Raw genomic sequence first — 17,385 nt, forward strand, 5'->3', positions numbered from 1 at the left:
TTTGGAAGAGATGTGGAACATGGGAACTCATGGACTTCCAAAGACGCTGAATGATGGAAGATTCAGGATACAGTGGTACCTCGGGTTACATACGCTTCAGGTTACAGACTCCGCTAAGCCAGAAATATTACCTTGGGTTAAGAACTTTGCTTCAGGATGAGAACCGAAATCGTGCTCTGGCGGCGCAGCGACAGCAGGAGGCCCCATTAGCTAAAGTGGTGCTTCAGGTTAAGAACAGTTTCAGGTTAAGAGCGGACCTCTGGAACGAAGTAAGTACTTAACCCGAGGTACCACTGTATATAAAAGAAAGGACTTCTCCATGCAGCTTTGAACTATGGAACTGTCTCCCACAGGAAGCAATGATGGCCACCAACTCGGACGGCCTTAAAAGAGGATTGGACAATTCATGGAGCAGAGGGCTATCAATGGCTACCAGCCTCAGGGAGGGTCAGGCCCTGCAGGACTTTGGTGGGCATGGTGTGCAGCAGGAAATCTTGCATATCCGGGGTAGGATAATGCCGTGTGAGGAGTGCAACCCGGCTTCAAGCTTGGTTCTGATTTGAATCATCGTCTGGGGATGCCATTCACACACTTAAAACCACATGGGGCCAACCCAAGATATTTGGGTGGCTCAGGAGGCCATCTAGAATATCTCCCACAATTTCACCTCAAACTCTTCGCCTGTGTTCTCTGGGGCAGGAGCTTGGAGCAGGAGGAATTGGAGCACCCAGCAAAATGGGCAATCTCCCTCCATAATGTCCCCCCACCCAGGAAGAAACAGGAAGGGGAGGAACTGGTATTTCTGAGACTCCTCTTCCCTCCTCCAGTTTCCTTCATATGGACATAAGAACTACTTTGCTGGAATAGGCCCACATCCTGTTCTAACGGTGGCCAACCAGATGTCTGTGGGAAACATGCAAGCAAGATTCGGGTGCAACAGCCCTCTCCCGTCCTCTCTTGTGTGGGAAAGCAAGAAGACAATAAAAGGAGGGGTGCCCTGGTCCCTGGTCCAAACACAGACATGCTGGAGGCAACAGTACATGGTCTGCAATATTTACACAAGGCCAACCCCATATCTGTGGGAAGCTCGCCACGCAGTGGCGTTGAGCTGTTCATGTTCTTACGTCCAGCCCAGAGGGTGACCCCGCCTGTGAGCTTCCTCTTCCTCCTTATTCTCTGTGTTGCCCCCTTGTACGACTCAGGAAGGACTCATGCTCTGCGTTATGATACCAGTCATGGCTTCTCCCAAGGAATTCTGGGAACTTTGGTTTGCTCAGAGTCAGGAGAGTCGTTAGAAGACTCTCTCCCCCATAAGCAACACTTCCCAGAGTGCTTTACCGATCTCAAGGCCTCTTCCCAGGGAACTCTGGGAACTGTAGCTCCGTGCGGGGAATAAGCGCCTCCTAACAGCTCTCGGCACTCTTAACAAACTACAGCTCCCAGAATTCTCTGGGGGAAGCCATGACTGCTTGAAGCAGCATCACAGCACTTTAGGGCGTGGAGTCGGCCTTAAGATTGGCTCTGCCTCCTGTTGTTTTCCATGCCTTCTGCCCTTCCAGCCCAAAGAGTGCCAGCTGCAGCAGGGTGGGAGACAGGGAGAAGAAAGGAAAGGTCCCAGCTGAGAGCTGGGAGGGTTGACCTCTTCCTGTGTGAGAAAAGGGTTAAGAGGACGTTGCATTCGCCTTCGTCTTTTTTCCGTTTCTGTTTTTGTTTAAATTTGGCAGGTTGTTTTTTTTTTATTGCATTAGGAAAAGGCCCAATAAAATCTTATCAAAAAGGGTACTCTGCAAAGGGTCAGCTAAGGGCCACTAGCCAGCCCACTGAACTCACCCACGTTGCTCATTTCGGGCACAGTAGCGTGGTAAGGGCCATGGAGGAAGACCGGCGGGTTGTCGTTGATGTCTTGGACTTTGATGATGAACTCAGACGGCGGCTCCAAAGGCCGGTTAGAGGCCCGGTCCACAGCCTGGGCCAGCAACGTATACTGGGATTTCTCCTCCCGGTCCAAGGTTTTGGTGACGTGGATGTTGCCCGTTTTCTCGTCGATCACAAAGACCGTGCCGGCCCCCTCTCCGGTCAAGACGTACTTGATGCGGCCCTCGCCCCGGTCCACATCGGTGTGAAGCTGTCAGAGGAAAACGAGAGTAGAGACATGGAACTCAGTAAAAAAAAAAAAAATTAAATCCATAACCCTAACACAGCCTTTGCCAACCATGAGTTTTGGAGCGCAGCCCCCTAAACGCAGCTGAGGCTAATGGGAGCCGAATTAATCATAGAACTGTAGTGCTGGAAGGGACTTGATCTAGTCTAACCCCCTGCAACGGGGGAATCTCAACTAGATCTCAACATACATGACAGATGGGCTGCTGGGAGTTGTAGCCCAAAACCTCCCAAGGGCACCAGGGTGGTGAACGCTGTCCTAATATAAGGGATTGGGTGGTGGTGGTGGGAGCAGTGGCAATGAAACCGCTGGCGGTGATTGGCTGAACTGCCCTAATGCTAAGCATTCACTGGATACCATTGGTTGACTTGCTCCAATCAAAGTGATGGGCTGGGCAGGTGGCCAAGGTTACTAAAGCTACTTTCACACCTTATGTTTAAAGTGCTATGATAAAACTTTATACCAGCCGTGGCTTTTCCCAAAGAATCCTGTGTGCTGAGAGTTGTTCGGAAGACCTCTTATTCCTCTCCCGAGGCTAGTTTCCCAGAGTGGTGTAACCACCAATCTCTCTGGGAATTGTAGTACCTGTAACCGCCTACAATTCCCATAATTCCTTGGGGGAAGCCACGCCTGTTTAAAATGGTATCATAACACTTTGACAGTATGGGACGGAGGTGGCTTAACCAGCAAGACTGCTTTTTCATGTACAATAATCCAGTGTTCAAGGTACAATATATCTTGTGTGCCCACATCTTCAAGTGCGAGAATCTTGCCTTGCGCCAGCTCCCATCCCCTCCGCTGACCAACTTGCTCATTTATTACTGTAGTTCGCTTTGAGGCTGATAAATGCAGCGTGTCTAAATTAGTTCACAGCTCAGGTGCCATTCGAGCCAGGGACATCTTGACTGAAAGCCAGTCAGAAATGAATATTATATTGTTTCTGCATCCTGTGTGCAATAAATGGCTTTCAGTCTGGTTGTCTGGGGAAAATTTTTTGTGTGTGTGTTTTTGTTTTTTTTAGACATCATTTTCCCTGAGTCCGTTCCAGGAAGCTATTGTGCAGATGAGAATTCTGAAAAAAAGGCCTGAGTGCTTGCTTCCAAATGCAAAACTCTGCAATATTGGGGTGGGCTGTTAGGGCCTAGGGAAGGAGAGTCCCAGGAATGAGGGAGAGAGGAGAAGGGCTGAGGCAGGAGCCTGAAAGGAATTATTATTATTATTATTATTATTATTATTATTATTTTATATCCCAACCTCCCCAGCCAAAGCCGGGCTCAGAGCGGCTAACAACAGTAAAAGTAACACAGTTTACATAAAATCATGATCAATCAATTGAAATACATTCTAAAATCAATTCATTCCGAAATCAATTCAGAATAAAACCTCAAGGGGTTTAAGCCAGGAGGAGTGGGGGACCTGTGGCCCTCCAAAGGTTGCCTGCGACTCCAGATCCCATCACCCCTGACCACTGGACATGCTGCCTGGGGCTGACGGGATCTGGGTCCTAGCAAAATCTGCAGGGCCGCAGATTCCTCATTCGTGGCCACAAGTCTCTGTCAGAAGTTCAAAGCACTGCCGGAAATAGCGCTGCGGGAAATCTTATTGCATTCCCACCTTTTCTTCAAAGACCTCAAGGTAGCTTCCATACGTCTCCCCCTCTCCATTCCCCCCCCATAACCCTGTGGGATGGATTAGGCAGAGAGATAGCGACTGGCCCAAAGTGGACTTCATGGCTGAGGAGGAATTTGAACCCAGGTCCAGCGCTCTAACCACTACTCCACACTGTCTCCCTCGCTCGGCACTTTGAAAGCGGCATTGCAGGCACTTCCAGTCAGCTGATCCGCTGTGCCCAGAAAACATCCTTTGGGCTGAGTCTCACTCTTACCTGCCCCACACATAAATGATGTAGGGCAGGTAGCTTGGCTGAACCAGCCTTGCAAACCATGTCGCAAGGTCTGGTGGGCCCACCAATTAGGATCCATCCCTTTGCAAAAGTTAGGGTTGCACCCCCTAGGTCCAGGCTGCCCCTCGTTGCCTCCTCAGCCCTCCACGCCGGCCAGTGTGGGGCCCAGCCATCCTGCAGCTCACCCTCCCAATGAGGACGGGCTCCGGTCCGGCGTATTCCTCAATGACGAAGAACTGGTTCCAGACCCAGCTGCGACGGGACCTCATTAGCGGGCGCTCCCAGCGCTGAGACACGTTCCCCCGCAGAGACCCGGCTCTGGCACCCTGGCTGGGCGGCATGAGGCGGCCTGCACAGCCGCAGCCTCCCAACCAGGCCAGCAGGAGCTGGAGGAAACTGGCCATCGCTCAGCCCCGCAGTTCAGTCCTCCTGCAGCGGGGGGCGCTGCTCATCTGTGTTGCCCATAAGGAACAGCTACCCCATCTGGGTGGATCTGGGTTCATGGGGGGCAAGGTGGGGGGAGAGAGAAGGGGAGAGAGAGAGGGAGAGAAAGACTAGATATCATTGCCGGTCAGATGTATCCTTCCAATCACGTACATCACCACCCACCCCTGTCCAGAATAAATGGCTGATTCATGCAGATAATCCATAAAGAACATCGTTCCTCTTCCTTTCTCCAATTCCCATCCAATTGTGCCAGAGTTATTTATTTATTACGGCATTTGCAACCCCCTTCCCTTCCAAGGAGACCATGGGGGTGTATTCACTTCTGTCTTGAGTGGGGGTCAGCCTAAGGCAGGCTTCCTCAACCTCGGCCCTCCAGATGTTTTTGGCCTACAACTCCCATGATCCCTAGCTAGCAGGACCAGTGGTCAGGGATGATGGGAATTGTAGACTCAAAACATCTGGAGGGCCGAGGTTGAGGAAGCCTGGCCTAAGGAGTGGCAACTAGCTCAAGGTCACCCCACAAGGTCATATCCCCAGGTCTACCAACTGCAACCTATGGGTCAGAGATATCCAAAATCCTTCCCGGCCTTCTGAAAAGAACCAGACACCAGATCTACGAATGATAACTGATAACAGGTAGACCAGGAGACACATCCACACTTTGCCAAACACTGCCCCCAAATGGACTATAGGTTTTCCCATTGCAACCCATGAGCAAGACCTAGCCCAAATCCCTCCTAGCCTCCCGGATCCCTTCCCAAGGCAAGCTGGCCAACGTTGCCCGCAGTCCTACAGGACTTCTGCAGAGAACTGCCCTCCTGCTGGATCTAACCAATGGGCATAGCTGTCAACGTTTCCCTTTTTTTAAGGGAAATTCCCTTATTCCGAATAGGATTCCTCGCAAGAAAAGGGAAAAGTTGACAGCTATGCCAATGGGCTCCAAACTGGAATTTTTTGGGAGAACCGTCTGTCAGGGATTCGAACCCTGGTCTCGCAGGTCTTGGTCCAACACTGTAAGCCCTACACCACACTGCCTCTCTTCAGGGAAGGGCAAAGCCAAGGCAAGGGAGCCGCCTGGGCCACACTCTGCACGTCTTCGGGTGCACACTGAGCTGGCACCGCCCGACGCAGCAAACGATCGAGTCGAGAGGCAATCTTTGGGCTCGCGCTCCACTGCGGATGCTGCTCGGCTGGCGCGTGAGCTGAGAACCTCATCCCAGCATCCTCTATTCTTATTGATTTGCAATATTTGCGGACCACCTCCTAACTAGGATTCTCTGGGCGGTTTAAAATGGGACTGGGGAAACCTGTGGCCCTCTAGATTTTGTGGCTAGTCTGGCTCACCATCAGGGAACGATGGGAACCGGAGTGCCACAACATTCGGAAGGCCATGGGTTCCCCACCTCTCGGTTCACAGTACACATTAAAATTATACGAAGGCAGAAATGGGAAATCTAAGAACAAAACCAGTATCACAGGTGCTTGCGGGTTCTTCGGCTCAACCCTTGGTTTCCTAAACTACTCCACAGGTGAAACTCAGCTGCTTCTGGCGGCGGAGAGGAGGAAAAGGCTCATTTAATGGAAACAGATTTACCTATTATGGGTACCAGAAGGCCAGTTCAGCACTGGGTAAATCGGTCCCACTGGAGGTTATACTACTTATGCGTGACGACGGAGACGGGTCGTGGCTCAGTGACAGAGCATTTGCTCTGCATGCAGAAGGTTGCAGGTTCAATCCTAGCATCTCCAGTTAGGGAGAGGCTGAAACCCTAGAGAACGGCTGCCAGTCCGTGCAGGCAACACTGGCCTAGTTGCTCTGACTCAGCATAAGGCAGCTTCCTAGGTACTACTCCTTCTGACCTAGGACCTCAAACTCTGGATCTTTCTTTGCCTATGGTGTCAGCCTACCACAAATCATAGAATCGTACAGCTGGAAGAAAAGTCCACTGCCTTCTGAGCAAGCTGAACTGTCAAACAGCACTTATTCCTAACGTTTAAGTCGCAACCTAGTCCTGGTAGCTTCAGGATCCCGGGTGACGTAAGCTGTACTCGTGAAAGTTACATCCACCGACAAGGGTGTCAGCCTAAACACAGCTCTGGGGTCTGACTCAAGAACTGGAAAGAATGAATGGGGAGGAAGAGGGCCGGCCCTATCATTGGGCAGAGAAAGGAGACCGCCTCAGGGGGCAGGTGTGGAGGGCCTCCACCTCTGCTTCCTAGAGCTTCCTTCCGAAGGCCCCCCTCCGTGTCGCTCTCTGTTGGAGGACCAAGCTGTGCAGGCGACATGGGCCAGCCCAGCGTCCCTAAAATAGTCTGCTGCCTTCGGGTTGTCAGGAGGATGCTATTTCCGTTGCTGGCACTGAAGTCAGCTCAGCTGGAGTGGGGAGGGGCGCCATCTTGTCCTTCGCCTCAGGCAGCAAAAGGGCTTGGACCAGCCCTGAGGTCAACGAGGGCCCCTAGGTCAAGAAGAAGAGGCCGCAGCTCAGCGGGAGAACATCTGCTTTGCAGGCAGGCGGTCCCAGGTTCAAGTCCCGGTGTCTCCAGGTATGGCTGGGAGAGTCCTGCCTGGAACCCTGAAGAACTGCTGCCCAGTTTGTTTAGGCAATACAGTGGTACCTCGGGTTATGAACTTAATTTGTTCCGGAGGTTCGTTCTTAACCTGAAGCACCACTTTAGCTAAAGGGGCCTCCCGCTGCCGCCACGCCACTGGAGCACAATTTCTGTTCTCATCCTGAAGCAAAGTTCTTAACCTGAGGTAATATTTCTGGGTTAGCAGAGTCTGTAACCTGAAGTGCCTGTAACCTGAAGCGTATGTAACCCAAGGTACCACTGTAGAGCCATTTTGTTGCTCGGGTCTGTGGGGTTTGCTCCTCTTTCCCGCCCGGGGAAGCCCCGAATCATTCACAAAGCACCCCTTGGGTGCAGCCATCTTTCCACACCCACAAAACCACTAGGGCCTCCTCGTGGAGTTCCTAGTTGCCCACCATCCAGAGTCTACCACCCGCACGTGTACCCCCAATGTGAAATGTTCTGACCATCCGCGCATCTCCAAGCTCCTTTTTTCCTCCATGCACCCATCCCTTTCCCCCTTCCTCCTCTCCCCACACGTCCCTCTTTAAACCACCCATCCATCTCCTGCAGCACCCGCCCACTATTCATCCATCCGTCCACAGAGATCTTCAAATATGCCCATCGCTCCATCCACCTGCCCATCACCAACCTGTCCAAAGACAGCACTTAACTATTCATCTAAGCCATCTGCCCGTCCGTCCATCCATCCATCCGTGCAGATTATTTATCTATGCATCCGCCTGTGTCTCTCCTTCCTTCCCCGCATCTTCTCTCCCTCTTGTTCTCACTCCCTGCCCCCCCCCACAACACACACACTCCTGGTGTCTCTGTTCTACATTCCCCTCAGGTCCTGCTCCCCAGCCTGCCCTGCAGACGAGAGAGGACAGATGATGGATGGAGCGAGAAATGGACAGACGGAGAGATAAACGCAGTTGCAAGGAAGGGCAGAACGAAGGTCGGCGGTTCGAATCCCTGCGGCGGGGTGCGCTCCCGCTGCTCGGTCCCAGCGCCTGCCAACCTAGCAGTTCGAAAGCACCTCCGGGTGCAAGTAGATAAATAGGGACCGCTTACCAGCGGGAAGGTAAACGGCGTTTCCGTGTGCGGCTCTGGCTCGCCAGAGCAGCGATGTCACGCTGGCCACGTGACCCGGAAGTGTCTCCGGACAGCACTGGCCCCTGGCCTCTTAAGTGAGATGGGCGCACAACCCCAGAGTCTGTCAAGACTGGCCCGTATGGGCAGGGGTACCTTTACCTTTATATATATATATATATACGTACACTCTGGGGTTAATTCGTTGTCGTCCCCCAACAACCTGTACCCTCTTCACTTAACCCTCTGCAATATTTTGCCTGGCTACCTGCCTGCCTTCCCAGTCCTTGGTTTCGAGAGGATGGGGGACAGATGCCAGGACCCAGAACTGCCTGGAAGGAGCATCCTGTGACCTGGAAGCTCTCGTCCTCAGCCCTCGACGTGGGAAGACTCTCTGACCTCAGGATCCTGCGGCAGTCGGTCAGTTGCTCCCGCAGGAAGCGGTGAGGAGGGCCACCAACTTGGATGGCTATAAAAGAGGATCAGGCAAATCTGTGGGAGGATTCAGCCATCGACAGCTACGAGCCGTAACGGCTGTCTTCTGCAGCATGTTTCTGGGAATCTCAGGAGGTGGAGAGTGTTTTGGTGCTCAAATCCTGCCTCTGGGTTTCCTCCCGGGACATCTGGTTGACCACTGTGAGATCAGGATGCTGGACTAGACGGGCCACTGGCCTGATCCAGCAAGGTCTTCTTATGCTCTTAAGGGAGATGCATTCTGCATCTGCTCTGGGGAGCCCTTGTTTTGCTCTTGCTTCATAACCTCAAGGGATAAGCTCTGCCATTGGCAACTAGTGCTAGGGCTGAGCTCCACCACAGACCCTTCCTTCCTTCCTTCCTTCCTCCCTCAGTTCTGTCGCTCCTTCTTCCACAACCTGGGAGCTTCCAGACTGCCACTGCTTTCGAGCAGGATTCAACCACACACCAGCAAATTTAGGCTGCATGGTTAAAGTTGACTTGGCCCTCTTGTACTCAAAACCCTGTAGATACAGTATATATATCCTGCCGTGAGGTGCCCTAAGATCTTCGGATGAAGGGCAGAATACAAATTTAACCAAGAAAGAAATAAGAAACCCACTTTCCCCAAAAGATCCAACTTTTCACGACACGGAAAGTGCAGTGGCTTTGGCGCAAAATCATCTAACCTCCCTGAAAACAAACTGGGGCGAACGCTCACTAAATGGCCAACGTTGCCTCGCTTCCCCGTGAACAAATCAGGACGAAATGCACAATGCACAGGTCGTCCGGAAGCGCCCCGGGTCTCCCCACCTCTCTGTATTTCTTTTGCTCAGCCGGCATCTGCATTCTCTGTCTTTCTCACAGTTTCTTTCCCCTCCTCTTTCTCGCCTTCCTTGTTAGCGGTTTCCCTCTGAGGCCTTCGTTCAACCCAATTAACCTGCGGGGCAGTTGGGCCCAACTGCGGCCTGACCTGCTTTAACCTTTCGAGCGTGATCCAGAAATGCAGTTAATAAATTTTTCCTTTCTTTTTTTTAACCCCCCCCCCCGCCTTGCCCTCTAGTGGCGCCCTCTGTTGAAACTGGCACGAAGATCTGGTCCCCAGTTCCTCCTCCCTCCTCCTCGTCCTCACCATACCGCGGCCTAATCGCTGTAATTCATTCAGAGCGACAACTGATTCAGTCACTTGGCTTCTCCTTATTGATCGGAAATGAAGATAAACAGCGAGGAAATGAGCAAGGGGGGGGGAGGGGAATGGGAGGCTGAGAGCGTGTGTCCAGCAGGTGCTTTCTCAAGAAGCAGCCCGCCCCGGATTTAATTTGAGATGGCAGCAGAGGGAGAGAAAAGGCTGGGCTTTACTCCTGCTGAGCAGGCACTCTCTCTGGCCCCGGCCCCCGTTTTCAGTAGCCCAATGCAGCCCTTGGGCAATACAGGCTGTGCGGCTCAGTGGCAGAGAATCAGCTTTGCACGCAGAAACTCCCAGGTTCGATCCCAGCCTGGGGGTGTCTCCCTGCCTGACACCCTGGAGACCCACTGCTGCCAGTCAGTGTAGGCAAAACTGCACTCGGTGGGCCGAGGGTCTGGCTTAACGTAAGGCAGCTGGCCGTGCTCCTGTAAGCAACTTGTTCGATTCTGGCACGAACCCAACAGCCGCTGCCTCTCTCAACCGCTTTTGGTAATGTAGATCAGGGGTCAGCAACCTTTTTCAGCCATGGGCTGGTCCACCGTCCCTCAGACCCTGTGGTGGGCCGGACTATATTTTTTCAAAAAAAAATAATGAACAAATTTCTATTCCCCACAAATAACCCAGAGATGCATTTTAAATAAAAGGACACATTCTACTCATGTAAAAACACGTGGGCCGGATTGAGAAGGCCAATGGGCCGCATCCGGCCCCTGGGCCTTAGGTTGCCTACCCCGGTGTAGATTATACAATCGTAGAGTTGGGAGGGACCCTGTGGGTCATCTAGTCCAACCCCCTGCAATGCAGCCATCTTATGCGAGGATTTGAACCTTCAGCCTTGGCATTATCAGCACCAAGGGAGTGTGCTGGTAGAGCATCCGCTTTGCAGGCAGAAGGTTGCAAGTGAAATCCCCGATGGCATCACTGAGGAGGGCTGGGAGAGACACCTGACTGCAGCCTTGGAGAAATGCTGCCAGTCAGTGCAGGCAATACTAGATAGACCAGTGGTGTGACTCTAGCGCAAGACAGCTTTCTATTCTTCTATAATTCCAAGGCACCAAAGTCAAGTTTCCTTCCCTGCCCTCAGAGGAGTCCCAAGTTGTCGCCTGCTTCCTGCAACTGGAGACCAAGAGTGAAAAACTCGACCCTGGAGGGCCTCTGAACATGTGCAGAGTTCTCTCCCTTCACCTGCGAGTTGCCACAAAAATCTCTCCGTGTGTTCGAGGCTACAGGGGTGTGACTGCAAGGGGAAGTATTTCAGAGACTGATCTCTTTCACGGGCCTAAAACTAGGTGAGGCCTGGCTCAAACTTGCCCAACTTTTCATGCCCCATCTCACGTCTTTTTTTCTCAGTTTTGTGGGCTGGCCTGCCCCCTTCTGCCCACCAACCCAGCGGACAACTATGGCGTTCACAACACTATTTCCCAGAAGCCTCTGTGGCCTTGCAAGGTGCTGCAGGGCAAAACCCTCGGACCTCATTGTGGCGTGATCGTTTCAAGACCAAGCCCTGTGGAGAAGGAGGAATATGCTGAATTATCTTTCCCCAAGGGACAACTTATGTGGCTTTCCCAATATGGTTGGGCACCGAAATCCAGCCGTCCCCAGCCAGCAGGCCAATCAATGGTGGGGGATTGTGGGAGCTGAAGCCCAGAAGGGGGTGGGTGCCAGGAAATGGCTTGAACTTTGGGACTTCTGCATTTTAAACAAAGTGCTCTGGTGCGGAGCTACAGTCCTTTTGCCATAAAACCTAGGGTCTCCCAGGTTCCCCCACCAGCAACCCTTGCTCTAAGAAGCGGCAGTTTCCTCCCAAGTATTTTAAAAGGGTGTCAGAAAGAAGACAGAGAGTATGCCGTATCTGCTGAGGGCGAGGATAAGAAGAAACAATTTTAAATTACAGGAAGGCGCATTTAAGATCTGAGAGATCTGAGGGCTGGGGAGAGGCAGGATGGAAAAGCCCCCCTTTCTAATTTCAAAAGCAGATCAGCGTGGAGCAACCGACTTTGGGAGGGCAGGCGGGGAGAGATAGGATTTTCACTGTTGCAGGTTTCTCAGGAAGCCAGCAAGGCACAAAAGCTCAGGTCTAAGCTTCTAGTCAGCACCACGTTTTCCCAGAGGCAACTTGCGCTGTCCCACAACAAGGACATCTCCTCCCTTCGCTTTTCCCTCAGTGTTACCGATTCAGCCCCAAAGTTGCCTGAGCACCAGCCTCAGGTATCCATTTACAAAAAGTAGGACTTGATTCCTTTCCTACCCCCTTCCAAATTTCCCGTTGTCTGTAATTTGACTGAAAAGACCCGGCTCTCTTTACTCCTTTGCCCTGCATTAGTTGCATTCACACATGCAGGCACGTATCCCGCCTATCAGGCGCCTAGCTCAGTCGGCAGAGCATGAGACTCACAATCTCAGGGTTGTGGATTCGAGTTCCGTGTCAGGCAAAAGATTCCTGCATCACAGAGGGTTGGACTAGATGACCCGCGAGCCCCTTTCTTCCAATTCTACGATTCTATGATTATATCACACAAATAACTCAAGAGGGTCTCAGAGGATCTGCCGTTGCGCGTGAAAAGACACGCCGATGCCACTCTCTTGTTCCCTGAGCCTGGCTAACAAACCCAGAGTAATGACCATTCGCAGGTTGTTACCACAGGTCAGAATTACGTAGCTCCGGCAAAACACACATTTCAAGGGCGTCTGGGGTGTGCGTGGTAGCAGCACCCATTTCCCACCGGAAAAAGGAGGCTAATGAAATAAACATGCTAGGAAGCTGCAGGAGTTTCGTTTCCTACTTTTTACATTTCCCTAGACAGGCATCTTAAGACAGATGTCCGAAAGCAACCCCAAGCTGCATTAAAATATAATAAAAAAACGTTAGCTTACAAGTGGGTCAAGTCAAATACATCTAAACTCCCTCCACGGGAGCCAAAAGCTGACCGGCCAACCACAAATCTGGGCAGTCAAACAGGCACAGAGGCAGACCGTTGTAAAGTTTCCGTTTCATAAATTTTGGAACGCTTCCCAAGATGTGTGCGATGTCCAGAGCCAGCCTCAGATATTTTGCCACCTGAGGCAAAACAGCTAAGCTGCTTCTCTCCCGCCCAGGCCTGGCAAGATTCAGGCCGGCAGATCCAAAATGGCGCTTAGTTCCTGCCGCCGAGCCGCTAAAATTATACCGCCAAGGGGGTACGTTTGGGACGGAAATTGCCCCAAAAAGACAAGCCCTCAAATTGTGTCCCGGTTCTGCCGCCTGAGGCGATGACTTTTGATCTGGCCCAGCCCAGGACAAACAGAAAGAAAACACGGAAATCGCTCTCTGGGATTACTTTAGCAACACAACCCTCTTTTTGCTTGCACAACTGGGGTGGTTCAAAGGACAGTATTCTTCACATACCACCCCCCCCCAAAAAAAAAACTATTTTCAATGTGCTTTTATATGAAGTGGCAGCTGTTATCTGTGTCAATGATTGAAGAAAGGGATGACAGAATAGTCAATACAGAATAAATATTAGTGATTTTGCGTATGAGAATATATTTGAGGAAGCTGCCTTCTACCGAATGAAACTTATTTGTCCACTTTATCATGTTTAGCCTCCTCTGACTGGCCACGATCCACCATCTTGTTATTATTAAATTTATTATGATTATGTAACTGGAGACATCAGGGATCGAACCTTGGACTTTCTCCATGCAAAGCGAATGCTCTGCCAGTGAGCTACAGATCCCCATTTTGCGGGGTTAAAGGAAGGCACTTGCATGCTCAAATGTGCTAGGAGGTTTGAACTTCTGTGGGTACAATAGCTGGTTGTGGCTAATGACGGTTGAGGGGAAAGGCACTCTGCCAATGCTCAGAGCACATGCTGCCTTTTTATTATTTCCCCGCGTCCCAAGGCTAGATCCCAGCACTCCAAAATATCTCAAGCATTAAGACCAGGTAATAATTCAAATTTTTGTTTGTTTAACAAGGATGCTGACAGCACCTTTTAGTCCTGGAATCTGTCACTTGCAAATTTTGTGAACGTGGCCCAGAAAGCAGCAAACAGGCAATTATTATGTTTCTTGTGATCAAATGTACATTCTTGTTTTCGCTTAACTTACTACAGATCTGGGAAGTGTTAAGACACCGGCTTGTTTTTGTTTTTAAAAAGGAGGCAAAACAGAAATGTGGATTCTAATAGGCACCAGGGAGTGTGATTATGGGATCAGGGGGTGGTACTTATTCCGGATTAATTAATCCAGATTAAAAGACTGATCAATCTGATACACACCCTCATCTCCCTTAAGTGATTTTGAGCCAGCACACCCACAGATAGTGTGCTCCCTTGCCTGCCTGTCCTTCGGAGAGTTGCCAACTGCTTCCCTGTTCCCCAGCGGCTGTGTTTTTGATGTTAGCCCATTGCTCAGAAACGTAGCCTGCTAAAAAGCTTTTTTTCTGGCTTAGAGATCAGGAGATGAGAAAAGCTTTACCCTGCCTAATTTCTCCTCAGATCAGACTGCCGTTAAAAGCCCAAGGGGCAAGAGCCGTATGATAAAGGTGGCAACTCTTCTAGGACATAAGGAAAGATGAACCTAAAAGACTAGGTCCCTGCTCATTCATGCCCCACTGATTTAAAAGTGCTTGCATTTCTTTCTATGCAAAAAGCAAAAAAAAAGGGGGGTGGCAGAGACATATATAAGTATCTCACTTATTACTTCGCTGTTTAAATGCCAATTTCCAGTAGCCTCTGTAACTGTAAATCTTGTATCCCAGATTTCCTAGATGCCATTAAAATAAATCAGGGGCTCCGAATGAGGCCCAAAGCTGGGACCAAGGCTGGTTGTGTTTGTTTTAATTCCCCGCTGCTTCCTCCTGAAAGTGATGCCCTCCTCCCCAGCCCTCTCCACCCCATCCCTTCCTTCATTTATTCCTTCTCCCCCTCCAGGCAGGCTCTGTCTCTTTCCTCCCTCCCCCTCCCCTCCTGCCCAAATCTAAGCGGATTTTTTAGGATTAGTTATTCCCAGACCCTGGGAGAATAAACCCAGCAAATCTTATTTCGCCTCGTCAGAAAATTGACTCCAAGAGAAAGCAGGGTGGGGGTAATGCAGCCCTTAGTGGTGGGGAGGGAAATATAATGAGGGGGGGCATAATGGACCTGCGGGGGGGGGGGCAGATTCCCCCCTGAAACTAGAAGTCCAAAAAGATATTGGGTGGGTTTTGGGGTTGATCTTTTGAGAAGCCACAAGCGAATTTGGTTAAGAGTCAAACTGGGTGTAGATAATGTTGGGGGTGGCTGGGCCTCTGAAGTACAGTTGGACAGGGTGGTCTTCTGGGGGACCCTGGCACCCCAGTTTTACGATTCAGTGTGTTCCTAAAAATGAAAAACCTTTCAGTAGGTAGAGTGGGGGCAGAGTTAGGTCCGAAATGGAGACCTTGAAGTACTGATCAGGACCAAAGCTGGGATTTGTATATTTATTTGCGGTTTTGAGGGGAGAGGGAATCGAGTCTGAAATTGAACCTGAGGAGCAATAATCAAAAGAGTGAGGCCACAACACCAGGGGTTTGGCGAGCGAGGAAGAGGTCAAGGGCCCTGGGGAGTGAGCATGGCGACAGGTAACCCAGGAAGGAACAGCATTCATTTAAAGATCAGGGGGCAGCTTTCGGGGGCTGTGGGTCAGGAGGACCAAGGTGCATGGAGGAATGCAGAGGATTATTGGGGGGGGGGGTAATAATGGGCTGAGACGGGAGACTGAGGGCAGAGCCACCCCAAATCTATAGCCATCCCATAGCCCTTGTGGGGTACCTACACACTTGAAGAGGGGGTGAGCTGATGCTGATGCATAAATGAATTTGGGGAGGGGGCTGTCATAAAATGCCTTGTAGGGGGTCTCTCCAGATCTGGGTGGATGTGGGGGGGGCTGTGGGTCAGGTTTCAGCAACCCTCACCATAGCCCTCCCTCTCCTGGGAATCCTTGTGGGGCGGGAGGCTGAGGTGGTGGGGGTCCTGATTTATCTCCATCTCCCCCCTCCCTCGGTCATGCCAGCAGGTGTCCCCCCCTCTTTTTCCAGCTTCCCAATGCCCCCCGCAATCCTTTCCCCCGCGCTGCAGTCTTAAGACTCCCGGGGTAGATTTACAACCCAGGGCTGCGTGAGTGAAATTCCTAATGAGGCGCCTCGGAATCGCGGAATGAGACAGGCAGAAAGAAAGAAAGAGGGGAAGAGAAAACGGGGGGTGGAGGGAAGAGAGAGAGAAGGAGGGAGAGAAAGGCGAGAGCGCGTCTGTTTGGGGAAAGCGGGGGGGGGGTCCCTCGCCGTCCAGCCTCCCCTCCCAGACGGGAATCCCGCCAGCCACAACATTTGTCACAATCAATACGGAATTCTCTCCGGAACGAAGGAACGAAAAAGCCCGGCGGACGGATGAGTGCGGGCGCCGCTGGCTCCCCATCGCTTTCCCCCCTCCTCGCTCCCGTCACGTCCCTAATCAAACTTTGATCCCCGACTCCCCCCGGGAATAGGAGGGGGGGAAACACACACACATACACAGCTGGGGCTGGAAAGAAGGAATGAGAAAGTGGGAGGGACGGAGAAGTGCAGGATAGAACCGCCCCCCCCACCCCAAATAGAATTCTACATATTTTGCCTTTTTATCAATTAGTGATTCCCGCGCTCCTCCCATGCCCTGGAGCCAGGTCTAGAAACAGCCCCCTCCCCACATATTATTATTATTAATAATAATATAACATGGTTGGGGGAAAGAATGGATGAAGATGGGGGGAACTGAGCTCTTGTAGGGAAGTGGGGTGGGTTGTGGGGTTCGCCCGCACTCCGTCCCCCCCCCACTCCGCCCCCACATTTTGCCACCCCCCTCTTCTTGTGGGTACCCTCTGGGGGCTCCACCCCTCTATCCTTCTTCTCCCTCTGCCTTCCCCCCACCCTAAAAGTGAAGGGAACCTACCTGAGTCGCTGGGAGTCCGGGAAAAGGGGTTAAGGAAGGAGGGAACGAGACAGAGATGTAGAAGGAAGGGGGGAAGAGAGGAAGAGAGAGAAAGAGGAGGGAGGTAGAAGAGAAGAGAGAGAGAGAAGCAAAGGGCGAGAAGGAAGACGGGAGCGCAGCAGGACCAGCGACAGAGAGATGCAGGGATGCTCCTTCTGCAGAGATGCTCGTCTGATCCTCCCCCCTCCCTCCCTCGTCTTTCTCAGCTACTACTCACGCTCCCCCCTCCCGCCAGGGTGGTCTGAGCAGAGGGAGAGAAATAATGGAGAGGAAGAGATAAGAGCCCCCCCCCCGAAAAAAACAACTGAAAAGCGCGACCCCCCTCTGCCTGGCACTGCGACAATGTCTGCCCCCAAACCCTGACCCACAGAAACCCCCGACAGCCGTGCCACTGTCCCAGTCCTGGACCCCTAGAAGCCTTCGACTAAGACTCCCCCCACCCCAATTTTCTGAAGTCTCTTCAACCCCCACCCCAATAGTGTCCTCCCTCCTGGTCTAAAAGGTTCTCTCCACCCCCCCACAAGAATTGGGGGTCCTCAGTCCTGACTTGAAGACCCCTCCTCAGAATTGCTGGTATCCTTCCACTCTACTTCCCCCCCCCCAAAAAAAAATC

The 17,385-nt window shown here is 51.7% G+C and overlaps 1 protein-coding gene across 6 annotated transcripts in view; it reads right to left on the reverse strand.

Annotated features, from left to right (window-relative positions):
* The window catches only part of CDH24 (cadherin 24), a 34,588-nt gene extending 17,609 nt beyond the window's left edge, over positions 1 to 16,979 (reverse strand). Inside the window, exons 1-3 of one of the 6 annotated variants that reach the window (XM_079951833.1) lie at positions 16,734 to 16,979; positions 4,250 to 4,557; positions 1,831 to 2,125 (exon numbers count right to left, since the gene is read on the reverse strand). In XM_079951833.1, coding sequence (XP_079807959.1) covers positions 1,831 to 2,125; positions 4,250 to 4,468 — 514 coding nt within the window. In that variant the 5' untranslated portion in view covers positions 4,469 to 4,557; positions 16,734 to 16,979. Of the gene's footprint in view, positions 1 to 1,830; positions 2,126 to 2,351; positions 2,523 to 4,249; positions 5,175 to 9,756; positions 10,314 to 11,281; positions 12,008 to 16,733 lie in introns of those variants that run through there. The other 5 variants (XM_079951837.1, XM_079951835.1, XM_079951836.1 and 2 more) reach the window with 5 other exon arrangements.
* Positions 16,980 to 17,385: the final 406 nt, after the last annotated feature.

The sequence above is a fragment of the Podarcis cretensis genome (assembly GCF_951804945.1).
Source record: "Podarcis cretensis genome assembly, chromosome: 13".
NCBI lineage: Eukaryota > Metazoa > Chordata > Lepidosauria > Squamata > Lacertidae > Podarcis > Podarcis cretensis.